This window comes from Phlebotomus papatasi, chromosome 2, assembly GCF_024763615.1.
Source record: "Phlebotomus papatasi isolate M1 chromosome 2, Ppap_2.1, whole genome shotgun sequence".
In the NCBI taxonomy this organism is placed as follows: Eukaryota; Metazoa; Arthropoda; class Insecta; order Diptera; family Psychodidae; genus Phlebotomus; species Phlebotomus papatasi.
In genome coordinates, this window is record NC_077223.1 from 105,389,222 (window position 1) to 105,417,098 (window position 27,877).

Here is a 27,877-nt window from a genome sequence, read left to right on the forward strand (position 1 = left end):
AAATTTTATAGACTTAAGAGATCCAATCGCCACACTGTTCCTAAATTCCTAAATACTGTTCCTAAGATTAATTATAAAGATTTCCTAAAAGAAAACATACTTTTCGATTCCAAAAGGCATGCATTTTTATTGAATTTTGTTATGTTATACTTCATAGAATTAAAAAAAACTGAGAATAGTTTTTGAATTAAACAAAAAGATTAAAAACACGAATAATAGATAAAAGTAATATTCAGAAATAAGTGGAAAGCAAATAAAATAAAATTTATAGAATTAGAATTTATATTTTAGGATTCAGAACAAAAAAAAACCTTTACAATTCGACTTAAGAGCTTAAATATTTAAAAGTTTAAAATCAAGTAATAAACTCTTGATAAAAACATAAAATTTCTAATACTTCTTAAAGAAAGACAAAGATACTTCATAAAAGAAAAAGAACTCTTATTCTCTATACCCAGAAAAATCTGTAAGAACTTTTGTGTCAAAAATGTATAAAGATTTATTACAAAGAAATTTATTACAAAACAAAGAAACCATTAATTTCAATGAAAGGCTGATCCTCGAGAATATTTAGCCTGTAAATTTTAATAGTAATGAATTAGGTGACGCAAATTTAAGCAAAGGACTTCTAATTAATGGTTCTAAGCCCTAATGCCCTAGACAGACTTACGACTTAAGCCGAGAGACGGCTTAACGTAAATATAATCAAAATAATGATCAGATTATGGCCTCAATTCTGAGACCAAGATCAAGATCAAAATTTCAAGTCGTTAGTTTTTTCTAAGATCAAGATTTCATATTCTGACGCGAAGCATTAATGGAACTTAAAATGTCTTAGCTAAGAACCAAGACTTCAAGATTTTCCACACTTAACGAAACGTCACTTCTAACAAATATCTTCATTTTTCTGCAGAATTTGTTGAAATTTCATCATATAAATTAAGAAAATTAATTATAGGTTGTATTAAGTAATGAGAGGCCATAATCGGGATTAAAAAGAAGTGCAAACAAACCTTGTGACGTGTGATAAGCCTTGAAATGTTTATAAAAGATGTGATTCTTTTGCAGGTATTCTTAGGGTGTTGTACTTCGATGTGTACCATTTCGATTAAATTACAAGATCAAACACAGTATTTTTCAAAGCAATTCTCTTTCTATATCATGTTTTATAGAAATATTTCTTATGGAGAACGATTTCCGCATGAAACTCTTCAAATTGTTACTATCTTGAAAATTCCAAGCACCTCTGAGAGGATCTTGGAATTATTTCAAGAAAACAAGAAATTTTACGTTTTGAAATCTTGAAATATTAGTTCCAGAATTGCAAATTTTGATATCCACACGGTTTGTGTCTTGGATTTCAAGATTCCAAGACATTTGACAGATTTGACATCTTGATCTTGATTTTTTGATTTAAGAATACTAAAATTTTCAAATTTTTATGATCTTGATCTTGATCTTGGTCTCAGAATTGAGGCCTATATTTCCATGAGTTTCTGTCTAATCTATCTCTCGGCTTAAACCGAGAAATGGTTTAATTAGTGAGAAACTGATGGAAATGTAATACAATCATTGGCCTCAAATTCTGAAACCAAGATCAAGATCAAGAAAATTTCAAGATTTTGGGGCATTCTGAAATCAAGAGATCAAAATCAGGATGTCAAATCTGTCAAATGTCTTGGAATCTTAATATCCAAGACACAAACCGTGTGGATATCAAGATTTGCAATTCTGGAACCAATATTTCAAAATTTCAAGACGTCAATTTTTTTGTTTTCTTGAAATAATTGCAAGAACCTCTCGGAGGTGCTTGGAATTTTCAGGATAGTAACAATTTGAAGAGTTTCATATAGAAATGACTATTGATGAGAAATATTTCTATAAGAGATGGTACAAGAGAATTACTTTGAAAAATACTGTATTTGACCTTGCAATTTAATCGAAATGGTACGTATTTCTAGATCTACGTATCGAAGTACACCATCCAGGGGATACCTGCAAAATAATCACATCTTGCATAAGTATTTCTTGGTTTATCATAGGTCACAAATTTGGTTTACACTTCCTGTACTCCCATTTATGGCCTCTCATTTATTCTTCAATACGTTCTATATTAATTTTCCTATTTTATATGACGAAATTTCAACAAATTCAACAGAGAAATGAAAATATTTGTCAGAAGTGACGTTTCGTTATGTGTGGAAAGTCTTGAAATCTTGGTTCTTAGCTATAAGACATTTTAAGTTTCATAATTATTCGCGTTAGAATACAAAATCTTGATTTTGGAAATATTTAGCAGCTTGAAATTTTGATCTTGATCTTGGTCTCTGGCTATATATGAACTCGAGTAAGTCCGACAGCCTTACATAAAATAGAAGAAGAAGATCTTGGTCTCAGAATTGAGGCCCTTGTTTTGATTATAATTATGTTCTCAGCTTGAGTAATCAGTCTGTCTAGGGCATAAGTGTAACAGCGTTATCACACTTGCTCATTAAAATTTTAATATGATGCACATTAATTGTCGCTTGTGAGCATCCAAATATGTTATTTGTGTATTTGAGTCACTTAATATTTGGGGTTTTTCTATTTATTGATAAAGAAGTGGACTTGGCCTGCAAAATAAGTTTAAATTTATCTAAAGCATAAATATTTTTCACATTAAAAAAATTAAAGAGAAAATCGCATTAATTTTTCGCATTAATGCTATAAATTTATGTCAAATTTTGCGGGCCAAGTCTACCTTTTTATCAACAAATAGATGAAATTTTGAATATAAAATGATTCAAACACACAAATTACACATTTGGACTCTCACCAGCAACAATTAATGTGAATCATATTAAAATTTTAATGTGCAAGTGTGATAACACAGTAAGACAGTTTGGGCTAAATCTTTACTGTCAAATTTGTCGGATTAAATATTCTCAAGGATAAACCTGGGTCTCTTTGGGCTCTTAGTATCGTCGATTAGAGGTTTTTTGCATAAATTTCCTGCACCTAATCTAGTTTATAGGTCCTTAGATACAGAGTTCTCCTGTTATTGATAGTTCATAAGCAGTGGCCATAAGTGAGGACAAGTGGCCACAAAGTGGAAAATTTCGTGTAAATCTGGAAAATAGGCTTTTCATGTGATTTATTTAAAATATTGAGTGTTCTTAGACACAATAATTTTATTATTTGCTTAAAGTCATCTCAATTAATAGGTATTTATCTACACGACAAACTCATGTAGCGTAAGTAATACCATGTAGTTTAACATCATTGCCTTGTGTTTGCTTTTGCACTAAATGCGCCAATTGCGGGAGAAAAAGAGGTGAACGAGTCACCTTTAATTGCGACCCATTTGTCTCGTTCGCAGTAAAACTGAATGGTATCAAGTGAAATCGAATAACTTTTTATGACAAATTCTCCTCTTTGAGTTTTCACCCAAAAACAACATACTCTCTTTTGGTGTGATCTTTTTTTTTTTTTTTTTTAATTTTAATTAGGGGTTCATCAATAAGATGATTGCCCCATAAAGGTGTGATCTTCCAAAGAGGAGTCTTGCCTTATTTTCAATGCTAATTAACTTCTGGCTCCTCTTCATTTTATTAACTCATTTTCTACGCTACTTCCCCAAAAACATTCAACCATTCAGCATATGGGTAAAATCTCAATGTCACACCAATTAATACTGATCATCTTCACATTATTCATCCTGCAAGCAATATTTTTTTTTCTATTGAACATAAGCCGCGGCACTTTTGTATCATGTTTAAAAACGCAATTAATAAATAATTTATATCGCCGTAATCTCACTAAACATGACATCAGGCAAATAGTGTGGCTTATTTACCGTGAGATTGTTTAATAAAAAGCGCAAATAGACAGAGAAATTTGTAGGTGGATAGAATTGAGTATCTTTTAGTGTATTAATTTGTCTTAAATGAAGGTGTAATATTTTTTCTTCAATCAGCAAATCAAACGGCAATTCAACGGGTTTTTCTCTCTCCATATTATTGCAAAATATTCCTATATAGCAAATAAAATAAGTAAATTGTGCTAATTGTGAACGAGGCTCTGTTGATTGTTTTTCCAATTCTTCACGAAAATGCTAATTTAAAAGAAATAATCTTACAATAATCTCCATTAATTTTATTAATATTTCTCCCATGATCTTCCCAAGCATTAAACGTTTTCCATTTTGATTTTGTATATCGAAATTGCCTGCATTTTGGAGACTTTTTTTTAAAAATGTTTCACGTGCTGGCGAAAAGTATTTTAATCGGTAAATTACTGGCGCCCGACATTGCCCTCAATTTCAAAATAGCTAATCTTTTTTTTACTCTTAATTAAATTCCACAAGTGATCAATTACATCGATCATTGAATTATATCCCCGCAATATACTTTTATTCCAATTGGGTAAATAATACCGCCAGAGAAAATTCACATCTCAATCAACTTTTCTACTATGCACAAAAATTCTTATAAACAAATAAACTTATTTATTATTGTCTCTCATAATCGTGAGAAATGCCTCAATATCTGTCACTATTTATTTGTTATAAACACAAGATTGAGTAATGTGGCAAAATACATCACAGAGATTATGCCAATGCAGGGGATCTCAATAAATTGAACCTTCAATGACCAGCCATTCAATTAATTTTATCTTACAATCTCTCATTAAAATCCAAACTGTTTTAGAGCTTCATACAACGAGATATTGTACAGAATTTAGATGACTTGGTGGTAAGCAACATGGCAATTTATTGATTCGATGAGATTGTCATGTATTTTTATTAGAAATCGATGAGACGTTTCACATATTGCCAGTAAAATTTATGCAAATTCCACATGAAAGAGGATTAATTTAGGAAAGAACATTAAAAAGATATTCTAAACAAAATGTTAAAAAAAATGATAGCGCAAAATAGAAGCCGTATGAATACCTATCCATAAATTATTTTAGCTCCATTGCAATTTCTCATTGGCCCGAGCTTAAAAACATTTCCAGCATTGACCATCAGTGAAAAATATTTCATGAGCCTAAATATTTAATTACACATAAATAAAGCCTCAAACAGACGACTAAAAATGTTTAGGTTGATCAAATGTTTTGACCTATTAAACTAGTGAAGATTTTATAGCATGTTGGTGCCATTATTATGGCAGAGTGTCAATTGAAAACGATTACCTTAAATCTTTGAAGACAATACAAGTTTAATAGTCCTGTCCAATAGCGGAATTTTTTACGATATGACAATGTCATACGTCAAATTTGCGTGGTAAATTCGGAAGTAGAACAACATCAAAGCCCAGTGAGCATGGAATAACCCAGGGGGGGTGCCATTAGCGCTGAAAAATGCGACCAGTTTTAGTGTATTTTTTTCCTGTTTTCGTACAAATTTCACGAGATATCTTCAAAACTACGTAGGTTGCCAATTTAGGGTTTTCGGTTGCCCATTCTATATTAAATTGGCTTTTATTTTGTATTTGTATTATTTGTTAATTCATTCTACAATGACAGAAAATAGCTAACAAACTTAAAAGTTTTTTCGGCACGCTAGAAACATATGGGAAACATAGGAAATGTCATGCCCCTGGAATAACCATTGCAAGAAACTCTATTACTATTTACTAAGCTCTTAGTAACAGATATCAATTGTACTTACGATTAGTTCCTCAGAACTTACGACACAAAATTTTAAAACTTATCATATGACATTGTCATACTATTAGAGAATGCCCCGATGGGTATAGTGAATAAATTCTGAAATTAATGTGAAATCATGTTACATGAAGTAAAGCACCTTTGAATTGGTGCACTTTTAACATACCGTAAGTGCGGGTAACTTAGACACCCCCTGTTCTTAAGCTTTTCTTTATTTCCAGAACTTAAGGATGATCTTTACTGATCAGACATGGTAGATCGGATTGGTAAAGACCATCTTCCAGTTCTAGGATTAAAGAAAAGCTTATGCCCTAGACACACTTACGACTTAAGCCGAGAGACGACTTAGTGGAAAATGATTACTGGTGCCATTATAATTTTTTTTACGCCAAAAAGACATAAACAGAAAGAAATTGTCTTCTTGATATCTTTGTCGGAAGACGGATAGCTGTTCACTACACACCCTTTTACTTGAATCTTGCAGAAATACAAAGAAATTGAATGCAAATATCACTTCAAATGGAAAATTCTTAAATCGCGCGCAATTCAACTGTGAGAGAGAGATAGAGCCACTAATAACTCACTTGACAAACGTCTGGCGGCGCTGCGGTTGCAAAAAATCTCTGAAATGCGACAAAATATTTTCTTCTCTAATTTAAACTTATTAGCAGGTCGTGTCCCTTCTTGTGATATGTACTTTTGCATTCCTTATTAACCAAAATAGTGTTGTTACAAAAGGGTTTTTCTCAAACCTATCCTGAATTTTGGGACAGCTCAAAAGAATATGAGTCTTCCAGCTCAAAATTTCATCCCAATGTTTTTGTTGTAATATCGACAATTATTCACAATTAATCCAAATAACTGTATTCAACTAAATTATTAAAAGGATTTTCTTGTGAAAAAGACTTAACTCTAAGGAATTAAACGATTTTAACATTGAAAAACCTCTAATTTTCTCTACGTGAATTTTCGCGGCATTTTGAAGAATGACAAAAGGCACCACCAAATTCACTTCGGCTTTTCTTTTAGCTCAGGCCCTAAACTATCATACATTTTGAAAAGTACCCAAAAACATTCAAACTCAAGTTTTATATTTTTGCCACTGGCGCTGATGTCGATAATCCTTGTAAATTTCGCTGAACATTATAAATTTAAAAGCTCAGCCTCTTCCCCCAACTTTTGGGCTGCCCCTGAGTGTATTTAAATCAATCTTCATTTTTCGAGGTGATCCCTAAGCCGATCTCTGTGTCTGTTTTGGGTTTTAATGGGAAGCTGATGGGAATGTAGTCTAATCATTATTTTGATTATAATTACGTTAAGCCGTCTATCGATTAAAGTCGTAGGTGTCATAGTACATAACACTAGACCACTCTTTTATTGTTTTTTACAATTTTATTCTCTACAAAGACTAAAATTTTGTAAAGTTTTGTAGTCTTTGTAAAAGAATTAGATTGCAAAAAACAAAAGAAAAGCCTAGTGTTTCTTTCCATTTTCTGCTACATCCTATCGGACCGTAAGTCTTCAAAATAGTTTTTTATTTGTGAGAAAACTTTTACTTTAATTCTGTGACGAGAAGAGTGCATTAGTGTCTTAGTAATTGTTGTGCCTCTAGTGATACTTCAAACATTTAATATTCAATAAAGGTCTTCGTCATTATACCTTAATTTGGCAACTGGCACAAAAAAATTTTGAAACAAATTATAAAAATTACATTTCTTTGCCATCAACGTTTGCCACAAGGAAAAGTAGAAAAAGAAATTAATATAAAAAAAATCAAAAGTCCAACTATCAAAAAATGAGACGTGGTGAGAATAAACTAAAGCATAATGAAGAAAAATCAAAAATATTGCGTCTTTATCACTGAATTTGTCAAATTGGTTTAATTTAATGAGCCCTGCTTCTTCTATTCATTTTATGTCCCACATAGAGTCAAGGGAACACCTCTTCGACAGGGAACCCCTATAGACCCTTTCCTCAAAATATGGAAATTTATTAACGTAACTAACAGAATCCAAAGGATAGGGTTTTAGCTCTATGTAGTAAAAAAAAAAAGATTAGAAGGATGATCACTGGTTTGCTTTTTTACTACGATTATTCTTGTAAAGTTACTCAAATATGTGTTTCAGCAAAACACGTAACCTTAAAATGTGTAATTTAAATTTTATGTAATCGTAAACTGTGTAATCAATTAAATGATGAAATATTGTACTTTTTAAGTAATGTTCTGTTGCTAATGCAAAAGTAGAGAGGATACTGTAACGGAAGTGGTTTTTTTACATCTCACGGTATCAAATTTCACTTTCTTGTTTTACATTACGTATTTTTTCACCGTGCGGCCAAAATGAGCGAATAATTACACAGCTGTGTACATTTTTTAGAGATTTCATGTAACATTACACAGTTTTCAGACAAAATGTGTAGAAATTACAAGAATGTGTACCAGTACACACAATTACACGTTTAATGTAAAATTTACAATGAAAATCATGGTAAAGGAGCCACATTTTTTTTACTGTGCACGATTATTCTTGTAAAATTACTCAAATATGTATTTCAGCAAAACGCGTAACCTTAAAATGTGTAATTTAAATTTTATGTAATGGCAAATTGTGTAACCAACTGCAGATGATTACACACTTGTGTACATTTTCTTACATATTTCGTGTAAAATTACACAGTTTTCACACAAAATACGCACAAATTACACAGTTTTCAGACAAAATTTGCACAAATTACACAGTTTTCAGACAAAATGTGTACAAATTACACAAATGTGTATCAGTACACATAATTACATTTTTATATAAAATTCACAATGAAAATCATGGTAAAGTAGCTGAAAAATTTTTACTGTGTATTCTACCATATCCTATAAACAGAAGTGTTCAAATTTCTTATCTAAATTGTTCAAATTGTTACTGGAAAGCTGTCAAGTCATGACACAAAGTTCTTAAAGTGTCAATAGGTGTTCGTTCCACCAGTTTCACCCTATGCTTCATTTTATTCTTAAATTCATTTATTTACTCTTTAAGCACTTTATTAATTCTTTACCCCCAAAATTCAACTCACTATCAAATTTTCACGCATTCAGTTTTTTTAGTACTTGACTACTCTCACATGATTCTGCGTTATCAACTTTTCTTTTGTTTTCTTTTTGGTTCCTGTCCCGACTGCTTCCCCAATCCTAAATCGTGCTCTATAACTACGAAACAGTTATGACAGGGAACTACACAAATAAAAGTCGTTTATGAAGAAGTACATTAGAGCACTCATGTACTAAAAAATATTTCTTTGAAAAGGGGAAATTTTTCTTCTGAACATTTTTTTAGTACATGACTATTCTCATGTGCTTCCTTGTGTGCTTCTGTGCTATCGATTCTTTTTTGTGTTGATTCCTATCAGGACTATTTTGTGCTCTTAAAACACGGCGAAGACTGAGGAAAACAGTCGTGAAAAGAACCTACAAAAATTAAGTCGATAACGCAGAATCATATGAGAACAGTCATGTACAGTAGACTCTTCGATATCCGGCTGACTGGGGGACAAAATGACATTTAGGTTTTTTGAATGATCAACGGTTTTTCTATTTTGTGCTGTGTGAATTTATTTTCTGTCTAACAAAGAACAAGAAAATTTTCTTCATGGTTTGCTTATGTTTCATTTTTTATGACAATTATGTATTAAAAACTTCGATACAATGTTAATAATACTTTAATTCACTCTGGACAAACTTCATGTTTAGTGAAAATAATTTTGAATGCATCAACCGCCAGTGTTTGGCAGCTGTCACCCGGATATCGAAGTGCTGGATATCGAAGAGTCTACTGTACTAAAAAATGATCACAAGATTTTTCTTTTTCATTTTTTATTACAATAGAACCATAATGGATAATTTTCGGCCAGTAAACTGAGTATGAGGGACAGTGAAACACGGTATTGACCTTTGGCTCCTTTCTACTTTTAATTTCTCAAGCCGACGTTTCGGAGGAGTTGTCCTCCTTCTTCAGGTCTACAATTTGCAATTTTTTCAGAACATTTAGAATACACAATAATCAAAATATAACATTTTAAACAATAATTAAAATGATCGCGAGACTTACATAGAAATTTTGGGAAAAAAATTGTCACAAAAATCGTTACACTGAGCACAATTCGAACTGTAAACGATTTTTGTGACAATTTTTTCCCCAAAATTTCTATGTCAGTCTCGTGATCATTTTAGTTATTGTTTAAAATGTTATATTTGATTCATTATGTATTCTAAATGTTTTGAAAAAATTACAAATTGTAGACCTGAAGAAGGAGAAAAACCCCTCCGAAACGTAGGCTTGAGAAATTAAAAGGAGAAAGGAACCAAAAGTCAATACCGTGTTTCACTGTCCCTCATAGAACCATAATCTTCCAACAGAATTTCGAAAATATTTCGGACACAAAGCTTTTCAAAGGAAATTTTCTGCCCCTAAAGGTAGGCAAAAGTGCTCAGGGGTAAAGCCCAGTGGGAGATTTTAATTTCGAAAGAGAGATTTCGCATTAAAATACCCTCGTTTAAATATGCTCAAATGGACAATATAACTTTCTTTTTTTTTGCTGGATTATTACTTCTTAGAAAAAAAAAAACAACTCAATTAAAAATCAATAACAGCAAAATTCCTCAGTTTGTCTAAAGCAATTAATTGCTTCTCAATCACACATGTTATTTGATACCTGAGAAAATATAAACTTATGCATTTTTTCACCTCAAACAACCTTCAATAGAACATTATTTTCTTTCGATCAGTCTGATGAAAATCACTCAAAATACTACTCTGAATTTGACTTTTTTTCCAGATTATTAATTTAAAATTATATCGAATGAGTGGAAAAATACTATTCGGTGTTTAACTCACCTCGTGGTCTAGCTATTTAAATAATTTCTTCTGCAAAAATGGACAAAGTCATTAAAAACAATTCCGGAAATTGCGCTAGTTCGCCAGATTATTTTTTTCTAAAATGTGACTTTTTTTTCTTTGCCTTTTTCCTTCTTTTCAACTGTTACGAGGCAATTTTTCCCAATTCATACAAGTCATTAAGCAGAAAATTGAATTTCTCCAACTCTCTTGTGTTTATATTTTTCTCAATTCTCCCCAAATCGGTACAGGGGAAATGCATGGGAAAATGATTTAGATCACAAGAGAGTGAGAGTTAGAATTTGTAGAAAATAAAAGTAAATTTTTGGGAGACTTACATCTTCACTTTCCTGGCTAGGAACGCCATTTCCATTTTGGTGACTCTCTGTCTGACTCTGCACCTTCATCCCACTTCCCTCCTGACCATTCTGCTGACTGTTTGTGGATTTTGTGCTGATGGAGAAGAAGAAAAAGAAGGAATGCTTCTTTAGTGCAAAATTGCCAGAAAGCAACTTTCCAAGACAAAAATTGATCTTTACAATTTCTCATGGGCATAATTTAATCGATCTGTGCCACAGAATAGCGCATCGAATCTATGATCTCTGGTGGGATCTTCATCCACCACCGTGATAACTTTGCGTGCTGGAATCTCACGTGTAGGAGTTGAGGATTTGCGTGAGATTTGATCCAGGGAAAGTCTAGATCCTCCCGAGTGCACTTCACAATCATCAGAAATGTATGCAATCTCAACACGTCTTGCCTGTCTTGGATGCAATCTCTTATTGTAGTACATTACTTTAAACTAATTCTATTGCACTTTTAAATCACTCTGGCCCCACAATCTTCCGAATCCAAAAGAATCAGAGCAATATTTGCAAAGCACAACTAAAACCACTTTAATTTATCAAAAAAAAAAAGAAAAATAGAGTGACCATCAGTCAAAACTCTTCACGGATCGGAAGCTTTTGAATAACTGACACGATATTCCCTCGTGGCAAATGGTTGTAGTACTTTATGTGGTGTATTATGCCTTATGCTTTGGAACCTTCTTTGTTTTACTAGCTTGTGCGATCAGTGCAACAGAGCATTTTAATGCGGCAGCAGCGTAATTATTACGTACATCGAGAGCTCAATTAATTTAAATACATCATCTGAGATATAAATTTTTTTTTGTTAGAAATAAAATTCATCATACACATGCAGAGCAAAAAATTCAAATGAGTCACAATCAGGGGATAAAATTTATGATTATGATGAAATAATAATAGAATTTCAATTTTCCTTCTGGCTGGATTTTCTTTATTTATACTATTTATTCTTTCAATACATTTGCAAAACTTGCTGGAAAAATGTTTTATGATAATTCTGAAAATTCCAAAGTGGGAGTTTTATTGTGAAAATACAATCTGGTTTTCTCTTATAAATAGTCAATGAGTTTGATCATTCAGTTCTAACGGCGTTATCACTATTGAATTTTATAGACTATAGAATTTGATTGTAGTATTCAAATTAGGTAATAAAACGTAATTTTCACGTCACAGAAGTTACTTGAGGTTCTTTTGTGGTATAGCCTCGGTATTACCTCAAAATTACGTTATTTTGACATTAAATATCTACGTCAGTCATACTTGCACATTAAAATTTTAATGTGATTCACATTAATTGTCGCTTGTGAGCGTCCAAATATGTTATCTGCTTCTTTGAGTCACTTAATATTTGGGGTTTTTCTATTTATTAATAAAGAAGTGGACTTGGCCTGCAAAAATTAGTTTAAATTTACCTAAACCATAAATATTTTTCACATTAAAAAATTAAAGAGAAAAACGCATTAATTTTTCGCATTAATGCTATAAATCAATTTATATCAAATTTTGCGGGCCAAGTCTACCTTTTTATCAACAAATAGATCAAATTTTAAATATAAAATGATTCAAACACACAAATTACACATTTGGGCTCTTACCAGCGACAATTAATCTGAATCATATTAAAATTTTAATGTGCAAGTGTGATAACACAGTAAGATAAAGGACAGCTTTTGAACTATATTAAAAGGACAGTGTACTTATTAAGCAGTGAAAAATAAAATATAAACATGTTCAGAAAAAAAAATCAAATTTGATCAGTGCTCAACTTGGTGGATCCGGCACACCTTTTAGATGAGGAAAATTTCATGAAATCGAAATTCGAATCCCTGTTTTTCTCACATGCTTTGTATATGTCTATCTCATTCTTTCGCACTCTTCTTCTTCTTCTTTTAAACATCACAACAAATTCATCTCATTCGAATTTGGAGTGCAAAAGAACGGGATAGACACATACAAGACGTGTGAGAAAGAAAGAGATTTGAATTTCGACTTCATGAAATTTTCCTGATCTAAAAAGTGACGAAGTCTAAATAAACGTGGCCCGTTTCTGGGAAAGCCTAACTTAATTTTAGGCCTCAACACTGTTAATAATAATAATAATAATGAAAATAAAAGACCTTTTCCATAATTATTTTTCAGTAAATATCTTTAAAATGCTAATTTTATAAATTTATTAAATTTTATCTAAGAAATTTCAATACTTTTCTTTCTACATAGGGTAAGTGTACCAAATTTCGGCCAGCTTCTAATTTCGGCCACTTTGAGTGTAATTTCGGCCAAGTAAATAAATTAATTAAAAATATGTATGTAATCTTCGAATAGTCAATGAATTCATTTTGCTTTTAAATATTTATTCGTTTTAAGATGTAATTACACAAAGACCGTTAAATTTTAGGTATAATTTGAATTTAAATTGTGTTGTAGAAACTCAGTGTGGAAAGAGTCTTACAAAAAATGTGACGGATCACTTGTGATTTGTGGTGAAGTGCAAAAGGTTTTCCTTCGGTGTTTTTCATGAAAATTGATTAGTTTTCATTAAAGATTCTTTCTGTTTATGTTAAGAGTGAATCAATCTTTAAATTTCGGGTCAATTTTCCAAGCTGGATCCTGTATTTCGCGTAAAAAAGTATATACTTTGTGAGCGTCTCTCCGGTGAGGTAATGTTGCCTATTCCGGCAACATTTTTGCTTTCCTAAATTTCTTATTCATTTTATGTTTTTTTCAATTTCTGAATTCTACAATGTCCAGAGAAAAAAACCATCGCTTCTATGAAAAAGATGATGTGAAAAAGTCATTGGAAGAGTTCAGGAAGTGCAAATTGCTACGGGAATCAGCGCGTAAATTTGAGATGCTACTCTTTAGGTCTTCAGGACAAATTACACGGAAGATCTCTGGACTTGTGGGCCATATGAACGTATTAAACTCTTTCCGTTTGACGTTTTGAAATTTTCTATCCGTTGCATCACAAAAGGTGGTCAGAAAAAAGATGGCCGGTATTTCACTCAAAGTGGCCGGAATACTATCCAAAGCAATGTCCATATTATTATTAATTTTTTCAATATTTTAGGAACTGATTTAAAGAAAACAAAGATGATAAACTAGTTTTCAAGGTTCCACACAATCTTCCCGAAAAGGAAGTAACAAGAAATATCAATATGTATTAAAAATATTGCATTTCAAACTTTGAACTTCGGTGTTTATTTGCAACTATGCCGAAATTTGGCACACTTACCCTAAGCTTATACACAAAAAAAAATGTAAAGAAAAATAATCAACGAATGCCCAATCAACTTTCGAAGCTAAAAGACCCCCCCTAAAAATCTGGATGCTTTCAGAATTTTTAGTGAGAATATTACCTTTGAACTTCCTAATCAAATCAAAAGAATTTTAAAAAATAAAAGCAAACTATTTTATATATAAAAAATATGATTGGTTAATAAAAGAAAACATTTCAATTTCTTAAAATAATCCCTTTCAAATGCCATACGTTCCTTGAGATTCAAAGACGAATGGCACTTAATTCACTCTTTTGGTAAAGAGGTTTTTAAGGATATTAGTGATAGTTCCTAACCTAAAATATTTTCGACAATTTTACTAACTACTAACAACGTACTAACTACTTGCTACTATTTAGCTACTTGCTATGAAGAAGATTTGGGATTTATCTAAAAACATTCAACGAATGAGCTTAACGTTCCCTAGAATAAAAACAAAATAGGTTTCGGTACTTCATAATTTTTAAGTACTAATTTAGTACGGATTTTTAATTTGGTATTTTACCATGTTTTTTGAATAAATCTTTTACGTTTCCTTTGTTTAAAAAATATAATTTTGATCTTGATTCTAATGAACTTTAAATATCTTTTCAGACGCTAACTTTTCTTTCTCGAAAAATTACAAAAAATTCTACGACATTTTAGTACAACTGTGATTTTATCAGTTTACGCTTCTTCTTGTCCTAAAAATTTCTTTACTATTTTTGTCGTAGGACTAGAAAATTATAAACAATTTTGCATGTTGTTCCATTTGAAAATATGCCATATTTTTAAGATTAAGCGCACCATTGCCTCATAACCTAATAAAATATTTTAGTACTCTTTTAGTACAATAACAAAATGAGACCTTTAATGTATTAGATCGTGCTGCTCATCTGGAAGTAATTTATAACGTCATATGAGTATAGCTGAAAAGAGCTCTCAAACATTCCCCAATTCATTTTCACGCGAAATTATACAACAAATTATGATTTTTTATGAATAATCCACTAAAATTCTCAGAAAATTTTATGAAAGAAACCAGACCATATTTCACCACTTAATATTTTCAGCACAGAGCATGAATAAATTTGATGATAGATGAAGAATTTAGGAGGAAGTCTATAAAGATATCGAGCTGGATAGAAAGTAAATAGAGCCGTGCCCATAAAAACTATTGAGAATTTGTAGATGATTTTAAAAGTTAATGTGAGAATTGTCTGACTATAAATAGTCGCACTTTTCTGAACACACCGTATACAATGTTCTTATCGACTTTAGCGGGTATTCTCGTGATATTTCATTTCAGAATTCCCCCCTCGTTTAAAACACAAAAATAAATATTTTCTCCAAATGGCTCATATTTCTCTCTTCACTTAAACCAAAGTCACACTCTTAGTTTAGTTTTTTTTTGTTCTTCTCTTCGGGGGTCATCGCAGCATGAAAGAAATTATGGAAAAAGTGATCGAGAAAACACCAATAATTTCACTTTGATGACTAAACAATAAAATGCTCTGCAATATTCATGCCAAATGTCCATCGATAAACTCAGATCTTATTTTTATTGTTTCGCGGTGAGAAAATTGGAAATTTGTGTGTTGTATTTCCGAACCGTAAGTGGCACTATAAACTTGTTGATTGGATCACGATATCTCTCTCTCTCCTGCTGACCACTAAGGCATTTGGCAATTTTCTATTATTCCCCAATATCTATGTCAATTGGTGACCTCTCTAAAGTTTCTTTCTCGATTTTCCTCGTGACAATTTTCCCGCGTCCTCAGCAGAAGTTAAAAGCACACTGAAGAAAATTTGTCAAACAATAGACTCCCAGAACGCACCCAAACCAAAAAATAACTACACGCAACTCCGGACATACAGTCAGTGACTGTACAAATTGATTTCCAAACTTAATCGTTATCTGCATGACTGTATCGTATTTTTTTTTATACAAATGAGATTCCTCTAATTCGTTTATTGTAAATGCCGCGCAAAACTTAAGTAACCCGAGTGGCCTAGGAATTATGAAAAGCATGAATTCGGTCTCCTTGATCAAAAATTGACAATAAATCATAACTCATTTAAACGATCTTCGGATCTAATTTTTGATATTTGATGGTTAATCATGAATAATCTTGCAACAAACTACTAGTTTATTGAAGATGACAACTTCATACAATCACCGCAAGTGGCGCTGAAGAACGATTTTCAAAATTTTAAAGTTCGGTATTTCTGAAAAGCTATTTCACAATTTGATGAAATTTTAGTATGTTGTAGCTGGCATTAAAATTTTAGTTTACTTATATTCTTTTTGTGAAATAATTTAAAAAATGCAATATATCAATCGGTCCAGATTGCTATCAAGGGAAGTACACGAGTGATCAAATTCAGAAAAATCTGTAGCTTTGCTCAAATGGCTTTTTAAAGAAAGCCATTAAAGTTTATAAAATGACACATTACACAGCATATAATAAAGAAAATTTGTATGACACTATACGTGCAGCGCTGGTGTAGCGGTATAACGCAGGACACTTAACGGAAGTGCCGCGGTTTCGATTCTTGGCTCTGGGGGGTATGCACAGTAACCAGTTGACTTATTAATTCGTTAATAAATAAGAAAAGCTATGCACAGTAACCAGCTTACTTATTTATAAATAAGTTTCTTATTAAAATGGCCGTTGAAAGCTTAATTTTAAATTAATAAGTGTTCCTATGCACAGTACTTAACATTTTATTAACTAATAAAATTTTTGATTTATAAACATGCTCCCCGAGAGGAGCTTGTTAGACTTATTATCGTCAAATTAAGGAGAAAAAACATTAGGAATTGATATATTTCATGAAATAAATTGCGATTTATGTGGTCTTATACAATTTTACAGGTGATTACCTTAAAATCAAGTAAAACATTTTTGATGATACACTTTAAAAATTTTCATTTTTTTTTAAATCAAGTGAAATTAAGCTGGGACTGTGAGGAAAAGGAGGCATTGTCATTAAATTTTACATATTCCAAAAAGGGGTTTGATTTTAACAGTTTTGTTTTTAAAGATTTAGTGAACACATTGACTTCATTTGAGGAATAATGGACAGATTTCTACTTATAAATTATATTTATTATAATTTTTATAAATTTTCTTCTGTTTTCGCCTCTATTTTTTCAATTTTGTTTTTCTTTTGAGCATTACACACTGATTTTTATCTGTTCAAAGATTTAACAATTCTTTCAATTAATTTATCAATATTTTCAAATTCTGCGTTTATTCTGATCTTGCTCTATAATATTTTCTGACTATTCATTACTTTTTTTTATCAAATATTAGTGTAGAAAATTCCAGAAGGGTCATGTATTACAAAAAAAGAATACACATTTTCTTTTACAAATAAATAACACTATTTTTGCGAAATCCACAAAGAAAACAAATGTTCATACATCATTACTAAGATTTTCAACATCTCACAGTGAAAAGACCTAAAATAAACCTAAAAAATAAAATCTTGAATGCTTCAAAATGTACAGAATTCTTTAAATTGAAACACCTCTCAAGTTTTTCTCAGCGTTAGTCCTGCCCTCGGGCGGTGGATAGGGGAAACCAACTGATTTATTAACAGAGCTTTCGGTACGTCATTTTCTGTGTTTGTGCATAGGTTTTCTGATTAATTAATAAATAAGCCTAATAAATCAGCTGTTACTGTGCATACCAGCCTCTGTCTGTTTTTTTTTCCTTTTAATACTGTGAAGTTTGTAGACATCAGCGAGGGAGACATCAGCGCCACGGCGAAGGAGAGAAGTAGCAACAATGTCAATGTCACCATTCATTCCCGAAACATACACACACGTTCGTTCAAATCAAGAAGACCACGCGAATCAAGAAGTCAGAAAAATCTGTATAATTCTAAACCATCGAAGTCATTTTATTCGTTAAAAGTCATAATTCTTATAAATAAAATTCTGTGGAGTTTATTGCCTTAAATAAAGTTAGTGAAAGAATAGGAGAAGAAGTTATTTTGGGAAAGGAAGAAATTTTGTCATTCGAGCCCTATTCTAACCTCCATTCTATTCTTTACACAGGTAGGAAACCCAGAGTCTCCGGGATATTATCCACGCAGTATCTCTAATCCACTTTATCTATCATACACAGGTATTGCGCCGGGCATAGATCCCTCTCGTTTCCGGTAGACTACTAACCTTAACCATCTTACACTATCTCATAGGTAATAATTCCCACAAATACCGCTTTTTTCATAACAAATATATTTTACCTTCTATTTAGTAGCGCTATTGCAGTGTAAATTGCTTTTTAGATTGCCAAATGAAAATCCCTTATAAATTTTTTAAAGGCGATGAAAGCGACTTCATTTTCTAGTCCGGAAATAATATTGGGATGCTGAAAATGACATATAGGGGAAAGGCTCATAATTTTGTCCAGTTTCTTATTTTGGACACTTTGAGGATAACATTGGACACTAAAAATAAATTGATTAAAATGATAGATTTTTATTCCAATATTTGATGAATAATGAATTCTATCTAAATATTTGTTCTTTTTGGAAGATTTTGACACTAAATACGTTAAATTTTGAATACCATTTGAGTTAAAATTGCTTTGTTGAAAATTCAGTGTGAGCAATTGCTTACGAGAAATATGACAGAACTTCGTGTTTATTTCAGTCTTATTTAGTTGTGGTGAAGTACTAACAATGTTTCTTCGCTTTTTTGAGTGATATTATTGAATATTTATTGAATATTGTGTTGATTCACGTTAATGGTGATTTGTTTATTTGACTTGAAGTGAGATTTGCCTTGAAAATTTGATTTTTCGTGTGAAAAATGGGAAATTTTCTTAGAGAATCACCAGTGAGGTGATACTCCTTATTTTGGACAGGTGTTTTTCTCACGAAATTTCGTGAAGTTTTAGATTTTGTGATGACTAGGTTAGACAAATGCCTGGAGAAACAAAGGAGTATCATCTCTACGAAAGAGATGTAGTGAGAAAAGCCTTGAAAGGCCCCCGGAAAGGCCAGGGAATGAGCGAATCCGCACGTACTTGGAGTACCGAAAACCGAAGTCAACTCACTTTAATGAATGATATGGAAAGTTTCCGGGCTTCTTGTGACATTCTACGTTTCCCTTACATGAACAGGAAGAGGACTTGGTAAGATTGGTTCATGAAATGAAGAACAATGGGCATCCTGTTGAGGTGGATTAGCTGTCCAAATTTACAGCCAAGTTGTCCAAATTAATAACCAAGTTGTCCAAAATAAGAGTCAAATTCACCTTGACCTTGTTAAACGATGAAAAATTCGATGGTGAAAAGGTACACTTTTAATTTTTCTGAGAAAATAAAAAATTAAAATTTGTGAATATGAATGGATTTTCGCTTTATTTGAAGCAAAATTAACTAAATAATGAAACTGAGGTATAGAAAATATATAAATATAGTAATTTAGTACTTTATATATCATGAAATCAATGACGTTTCCATTTGGAGTAGCGAAAAATTTCCATTTGGAGCAGGTTTTGAATTAGCTTAATTTACCCTATTTTCCTTAATTTAGGAAAAGTGGGAAAAGTGATTGTTCAAATTTGAAGAGTGAGAAATGTCATCTATACCCCCCAAATGTTCAAATTTGAGGAACTCTACTGTACACTGCCGAATCTTGCCCTTCAGAAACCCCTTTTACTACGTTTGCCATCAATTATCTAAAGAAAAAACTTTGTCTTGTCCTTCATCTAGAGGTCTTCGTTTTACTTTCGGATATTCTTTTACGAATCCCAAGGATTTTGTAAAATAAAGTACTACTTTTGTCACGTTAGAAAACGTGATGTTGGGTTGTTTTTGACAACAACAAAAAAACTCTTCAACTGCATTTAAAAATCCTTTCAAATGCAATTTCTTACTTTTGTGACAATTTGGGACAGTGTGAAGTTTGAAGAAAGTCAAAAGGAAACATCAGCGCCACGGTGTACAATTGAATTACAACGTCAACCATCTTCATTACAAGCCGAGTCACGCGAAGTCACACAGTGAATTAAATCCAAATTTTTCATGTCAATCCGAAGATTAATTCATTTTAATGTCAGTTTTTCTATTAATTTGTTCTATATTTAAATTATCCTTGTGAATAGTGTTCAGGGAAAGGATAGGAGAATAGTTATTTTGGGGAAAGCATAAATTTGGTCATTCGAGCCGTCGAATCCTATTTTAACTTCACTTTTTTGGCGAGAGGCAAACAACCCCTCTCCGTAAAAGTGAGATTGTTACGAAAACTCGCAAGTGACTTACGAACGAGCTGACAAAGGTTAGTGCGAGAGGCCCGGTGCATTAAAAGGACGTTGCAGCCACCTAAGTAAGTAAGTATTCTTAACACAGGTACATTGCAAACCCCGGAAGGACACAAATAATTGGGGATTGGCAAAAATCTTAAGTGTCTCAATCCAGACGCAGCAAAGAGCAATTCAGCCGTCCCCTCTAGTTCCACGTAGGTTATCGCCAGGAGGGTGACATTAGCTCTGCAAAATGCGACCAGTTTTAGTGTAGTATTTTTTCCTGTTTTCGTACACATTTCACGAGATATCTCCAAAACTACGTAGGTTGCCAATTTGGGGTTTTCGGTTGTCTATTCTATATTGAATTGGCTTTTATTTTGTATTTGCATTATTTGCTAGTTCATTCTACAAGGATAGAAAACACCAAATAAACTCAAAAGTATTTTCGACACGCTAGAAACATATGGGAAACATAGGAAACGTCATGTCCCTGGTTATCGCTAACTCTTCAGATCATCTCCGAGTTTTAAGTCCAAACCGAATTGTCATGTAATTCAATTGGGTTTCCAATAAGATTCCCATTCCAAATGAGCTAGATTGAGCTTATCAGAGGTTTTGTCACTATTTGATGGATTAAGCTCTTACCTGTCTCCATTGTTATTGACACCGCTCTGTTCCTTGCTGAGTTTCTGCCTCTGGAATTTCTCAAAGAGTTCCCCACCTCCCTGAGCTGATGTGTTGTCTGGTAACCTGGAAAGATTGAAAGTGATTTGAGTGCCCCAAAAATCTCAATGAATATTCCCATGGTTTTACGTTTTCTTGACGAGCTCCGTGACTTGAGGTGGTGTCACGCCTCGCGCCGGCTGTACTGGAGGATGCTGGGGTTGATTGGGCAGCGCATGGAGATCGTGATGCACGACTTTTTCACTCAGGGAATCTCTGCGGGAACTTTTGGCCGTTGATGTTGCTGTATTTGGACTATCGCGTCCGGCAGTACCTTCCTCAGTCACTTTTCCCGGTTCTGGGGACTTTGATTGAGCCGATGGGGTTTCCTGGATTGACGGTAGGCCCTGGAAGTCATTGTAGTTACTGCTGAGGAAAACCTCTCCGTCATTCTCGAAGAGTCTGTCCACACTGGATGTCATGAGTTTTCCCGAACTTGGCTTGATTCCCGTGAGATGAAAACTGGCAAAGCTGGACCGAGACATCTGTCCAGCATCGGCATTCCCATTGGCACCTCCGGAAAAGGCGCTCCCACTGCCATCGAGTGTCGGGAGGAGGCTCCTTGTCATGATATCTGCAGCACTTCTAGGCCTTGTGAAGGGCATGACGGAGTGTGGGAAGGTCTTAGGTTTGATGGGAGTGATTAGCATATGTTCAGTCCAGGAAGTCTCCAGGGATGGACGCTCCAGGCGTTCTACGTCAACATTGAGGGTACGCTGTTCGAAGGGAACTGAGAAAGTCTCCATTGGGATACTCTGAAGCCAGCTGAGGAGTGAGAGATCGCTATCGTTGAATCCCACTGAACCATCGAGGAGTTTTGAGAAGGTCATCTCCTGACCTGATGTATCTGTGGCTCCTGTAGCCTTGGCTTGGCAATAGTTCACGCAAGATTCATACAGCACACCTTTAATGACCAACTGTACAAGCCTGTCATTTTTGGCTGCCTGATTCTGCGGTCCCTTTTTGTCACTCGGCAGAAATCTATCCACCAGAGGAAATACCTCCCGGAAACACTGAATCCTCGCTTTGCTAGGATTCCAGTCCCGGTAGAGCATATGATCTCCCAATCGAGGAAGATGCAACAGTGTACACAATCCTGTGTACTCATCCTTCGAGGGAGCAAGTTTCTCCAGCTGCGTCAACACCTGAACCACCTCTTCAACTGCCCCATCCATTGAGCCCATCAATGCTCCAGCTGTGCCTCCTCCTGCCTCAGATTTAATACACAGCAATTCAATGTACTTATACCGAAGGATTGTGTACTGAAAATGTTTCATGTCAAATGCCTGGAGTGCTTCCAGTGGCTGTATAAATTCCAGCACATCATCCCACTGGCCATCGAGAATGAGCTGACGCAGAAATAGTACATCATCAGAGTATAGGCCATTTATAACTCCAGTTTCTCGCTCAAGTGACAATTGTGTAATGTTTAACTCGCGATTATTGAGGAATTCCAGCATCAACCTCACCACGTCCTCCTCACGCAGAGACAATCTAGCAGACGGCATCACGTAGCGCACTTTGAATCTTCAAAAACCGAAAAAAAACAACCAAGCAAATTCCCTATGTGAGAAACCTTCCTTGACCATAAAATATTTCACAACTACTTGACGTAAATGGCTAAATTCCTCGCGAACTATTTGAGCGCACATGTGCCATCTTCAACTGCATATTAACGATTACGAGCCCAAGAATCTTCTTCCACAAACCACTCTCTATAAGAAGACACCCAACAAGAATAGCTATGTTATGAAATAAACTATCTTCAGTATCATACCAAATAACTTTCCCATATCGTTTTAAGCATCCTCTTCCAACTTACTCTTTTGATTGCAATCATGTTAATTCAATCCTCATGTTGTTTATGCAAATCACTGAATTAGAAAAAAGCCCCACTTCGGTGGCCAATTTTCCCAATGTTTTAGAGTGGATTACATTTCATTTTTTTGTTCCACCAAAAAAAAAAACCTCTCCACTATTAATCTCCATTTGAGAGAATGATATGGTAGTTTAATGTTTCTGTTAGATTGCTAAAAAAAATGCTATTGTAATGGTTTGAACTCTACCTACAAATTGAATGCTAATGATTACCAATTTGTTAGGGAAAATGTTCTTGTTACTGATTTCAAATTGCTGCAATAAAGGGAAATGGGAAAAGATTTTGTGATTCAATATGAAATGTTCCAGAGAAAACTAAATTTTATTTTTAAAAAAAAATATTGCCATTTTTGAAATAAATTTTTTTGGGGGGTTACTGAAAACCTCGAGTCGATATCTCTAACTGTTTGGTATCTGAGTCCATAACATTCAAGAAAAACGCTCAACTTTCACAAATTAAAAAAAAAAACTATCATATTTATTCTATTTGACTAATTTTGCCTATCTACAGGTAAATAATAAGTCAAGAAGAATATCAATCTTCAAGGTGAATGATTAAAGTCAGATTAACACTTGTTAATATCTTGTAAACTAAACTAAAAGTTAGCAAGATTAATTGCATAAATCTATTGAAAATTGATCACAAGATCTTTTAACCTTTGGTCAACAGATGGCGATGGAAACCACCTAAAAGGTTTTTCTTTCATTACTTTTTTGCAAGAATAAATTAGAAATAAAAAATTAAATGTGTGTTTTTTTCCTTAAATAATTTAGAGAGGGTGTTGAGTTAAATACCTCAATCTACTCCAATTTCCAAGATAATTTGAATTACAGATTAAAAAACAAAACTATACGTTTAAGGGTCTTTTAACTTCAATAAAACAAGAAACTGAATTTATTACATGTGTATACTCTGAAAAAAATGTTTTGTTAAACGAACAAATGGATTTTCTTGAAATTTTGTCAAAAGGATGTTATTTACTAATTTGACAAAGCTTTTTCTTGCATTTTATATAGAAAAACACCCTTTTGACAAACTTTTAACAAGATCTAGTTGGTCGCCGATTTGACAAACTTTTCCATATTCTGTCTGGAAGAACATCCTTTTCACAAACTTGTCTTGTTAATTTGACAAAACATTTTTTTCAGAGTAAGATAAATAAATTGGTTATGTATTGCCCTTAACAAATTTTATAAAACTGACTAATTTAAATAAAAAGTTCTTAATCCAAAATGTACTTTTACTTTGAAATAAATTTACGTATACAAATGGATTTGAGCAATATAAAACTGCTCGAACTCAAAGAGAGAGCGGTTATATATATATATATATATATATATATATATATTTTTTTTAATATTTGTTTATTTTTGGGATAATCATTTAATTTATGAAAAATGTGCTACATAACTATTTTTTCAGATAGCCAATACTCAAGAACTAGCTAGACTTAATTAAAATGAATTAGTTCATAACCGTTTGGAAAATTAGTTTTAAGAAAAGTTTCAGCTACGCGAAGGTGTTCCTACTTTCCTAAAAAATTAAATTTCTCATATTAAATGGTTTTTGTAAGAATCATAAGATTATAATATAAAAAGGGTTTACTTTTACTTTGGACTTCTAGGAATGTAAAAACTGCATCCAGCAAGAAAGTAGTAAAGTATTACAAATAAAGCGTGTCCACAATAAAATTGTTCCAAATGATTTGATATTTCTATGACAGATGTCACTAGCTCCGCATTTTCGTTGTATGTAAACATCGTAGCACGTGTTTTTACCTTTCTTTTGGAGAATCTCTCATCAAATTCTGGTAATTTTTCACTGAGATATGAAATAATATTGGAAAGGGAAGGGAACTGATCGTGTACGAGTATCAGAAAAAATCCTAGCTATGAATTCTGAAATGCGTGAGTTTTTCACGTGAGAAACTCACGATTTTTAGATCGTTTCCTGTGAGCGTTTGGTGAAGTTTTCAAAAAAAGTATCACGTGAAACACTTACAGCATCCAAGAATTTACATGAAAGTTTTTACGAAAGCTTGACGAAATGCTTACTAAATGTGATCTCACAGTCGTGAATTTCTCACATGAAAAACTCACCATCTAAGAATTCATACCCTGGAATCAATTACTCGGACCTTGGAAAACTCACAAATGCCTCATGCCAGACCGTCCGGAGGGTGATTCTTCGATTCCTCAACAGTAAAACCACTACCCAGAAACATGGATGTAGAAAAAAAATCGGATATTTGGTATTCTTCGACATCTGTGAGGGATATGGCTAAAAAACTTAAATGTTCTCCAAGTCTTGTGCACAAAATCAAACTGAGGAATGGACTGAAGATTTTTAAGGCTCAAGCAACCCCAAGCACGAGCTAGAAGGCTGCACGATAAGATGATATCTGGCTTTAGTGGATGGATCTTGATGAATGATGAAACATACATAAAAGGAGACTTCAAATAATTACCAGGACAGCAATATTACACCGAAAAGTCTCGCACAGGATGTAAGAAAAAGTACAGGTACAAAAATTATGAAGTTTCCGAAAAATACATGGTTTGGATGGCGATCTGCTCATTAGGACATCAGAGCAAGACGTTGTTCATCCAGGGCAACATGAACTCGTCAATTTAAATCACGGAGTGCCTCCAAAAACGCTTGTTGCCTCTGTACAGAAGCCATGACATACCCTCGATCTTCTGACCAAATTTGACGTAGTGCCATTACTCAAAAGCAACTAAAGAATGGTACGAGGAGAACGACGTTCGTTATGTACCCAAAGAGATGAATCCGCCAAACACTTTAAATCTTTGTCCAGTTGAAACATATTGGGCTATTATCAAATACGATTTAAAGAAGAAGGCTAAACGCGTCGAGAACATCGCGGAATTCAAGAAAAAAAATTGGAATAAAACAACCAAGAACCGCGGTGATGATCTTGTACAGACCTTGATGGGAGGACTCAAGAAAAAGATTCGAGATTTCTCCAATCAAAACTTGAATAAAAAACTAATATATCTAATAAGTCTACAATGAATTAAAGTTTCAAAAAAGTATTTGTCTTTTTTTTTAATATTAAGTAGACTTCATTTTTAAAGCATTATTCTTGGGAACAATTTTATCGTGGACACCCTTTAATAAAGTGGCAATAGATCCTGATATAATTCAATTCAATTCAATTCAATTTATTCTCTCACTATGCTTGATTGCGGCTGCCGACCGACTTCACTACCGATCTCATCAGGTAAACGGCAGAAACCACTGAATCACTGATCGTATATGCCAAATTTTGTACATGTTATATGTTAACAATTATAAAATTATTTTTAAACCATAAAATGTGAGTGGCAGTTGTTGTATGGAATCGGGAACAAGCATGGTGAGGTGTGAGTCTCAGCTTGGCCAAGAAGGCACGTGTTGCTGAAACTAAAAGTTCTTAAAGTGTCAATGGATGTTCATGTCCGTTCGAGTGTAAGGCGATTTTTTAAGGACCTCAAATCTGAAATTCATTTTTCGCGATCACGGCCTGCTTTCTTGCTCAAACTCTAAAAAAAGAGCAGTACACGTACCGCTTGTTTTTCAAATTGTTATCGTTCAGTCATTTTTCACCTTCAGTCATTTTTTTCTTTCTTTTTTCCCCTCCAGAATCATAGTTTTTAGTTTCTCTCGAAATTTACCCAAGCTTTATCGATCATTGTTGTATAGGCCTCTTAGTACCCCAGACGTAAATAATAGTATGAGCTTAGATTTTTTTTATGATGTTTCTTTGAATTTTTAGCTTATTGGTTTAATCGATTGTGGGAAATATGGTACCGTTGGAAAGGTCTTGAAATTCTTTTCAAGTTTAATGCATTATTAATATGGATCAAAGAATTTGAATTTACTACTCTCAAATGCCACTATATTGAAAAATTAATAATTAGAATTCAAGGTTCATTAAATGGGGCAAGGCTTGACAGAGATACTACTACCCTCTAAAAATTCCCTTAACCTTTCATTATCTCTCTGTAACCTGAAATCGCAGCAGATGAATCTCTCCCTAATAATCAGCATCAAAAGTCATCTTTGCATATCAACCTCTGGGAAGATTGTTGCGAATTATGCACCTTGAGCCACTTCATGCAAAAATTGTCTATATTAAGAATGTTGATGGTAAATTGCATTAAAATAGCGGAATCATTAATTTTGTGTGTGTGCATGATCACAGACAATTTACCAGTGGAAATTCTCTATATCTATATATGTACCTTTTCTTTCGCAATTTCGTACTTTTCAGCTTCTTAGTCGTTGATGCATTTTCACTTCCGCCACTCTTCACAATCACCATTCCTTCAATATCTTTTTCTTTTCATTCAAAATAATAATTTACAACTTCAACTTCTTTTTGCCCACCTCTTCTTTTTTCTTCTTTTCGCACAACAACCTCAATTGATCTCTGGCAAATTGCAAAATTGCTGTGAAAAATCCCGAGGGTATAAGAATTTCTTGGAAATTAGAGAAATTTAATGTTTTTCTGTGTCACTAACGTCACTAATTTGTTTATTCAGATAACTATAAGTTAATTAATAAAAACCAAAAAATTGCATAAAATATAGAATAGCTTTGAGAAAAAGGTCAATGAATGGAAATATTCAGTGCGGTGTTTATCATTGACACAAAAAACAAAATATATCGATAAAGATTTGCACCTTTAAACTTTGGAGTTAAATAACAAAATCTGTGAATTTTTTATGTAAATTTGAGCATCAATAGTGCAAGAAATCGCTGTGATTTTTCCTCTATCGCCCAATTTCATCAGCTATTTGATACTCTATTATTGGATTCTCTCCTTTAGCACTTTTCCA

The 27,877-nt window shown here is 33.2% G+C and overlaps 1 protein-coding gene across 2 annotated transcripts in view; it reads right to left on the reverse strand.

Annotated features, from left to right (window-relative positions):
• LOC129800605 (WD repeat-containing protein 47) overlaps nucleotides 1-27,877 on the reverse strand; it is an 80,325-nt gene that overhangs the window by 39,204 nt on the left and 13,244 nt on the right. The window contains exons 2-4 of one of the 2 annotated variants that reach the window (XM_055845115.1): nucleotides 21,245-22,681; nucleotides 21,077-21,181; nucleotides 10,880-10,994 (exon numbers count right to left, since the gene is read on the reverse strand). In XM_055845115.1, the coding sequence (XP_055701090.1) occupies nucleotides 10,880-10,994; nucleotides 21,077-21,181; nucleotides 21,245-22,662 (1,638 nt within the window). In that variant the 5' untranslated portion in view covers nucleotides 22,663-22,681. Of the gene's footprint in view, nucleotides 1-10,879; nucleotides 10,995-11,080; nucleotides 14,011-21,076; nucleotides 21,182-21,244; nucleotides 22,682-27,877 lie in introns of those variants that run through there. The other variant, XM_055845117.1, reaches the window with a different exon arrangement.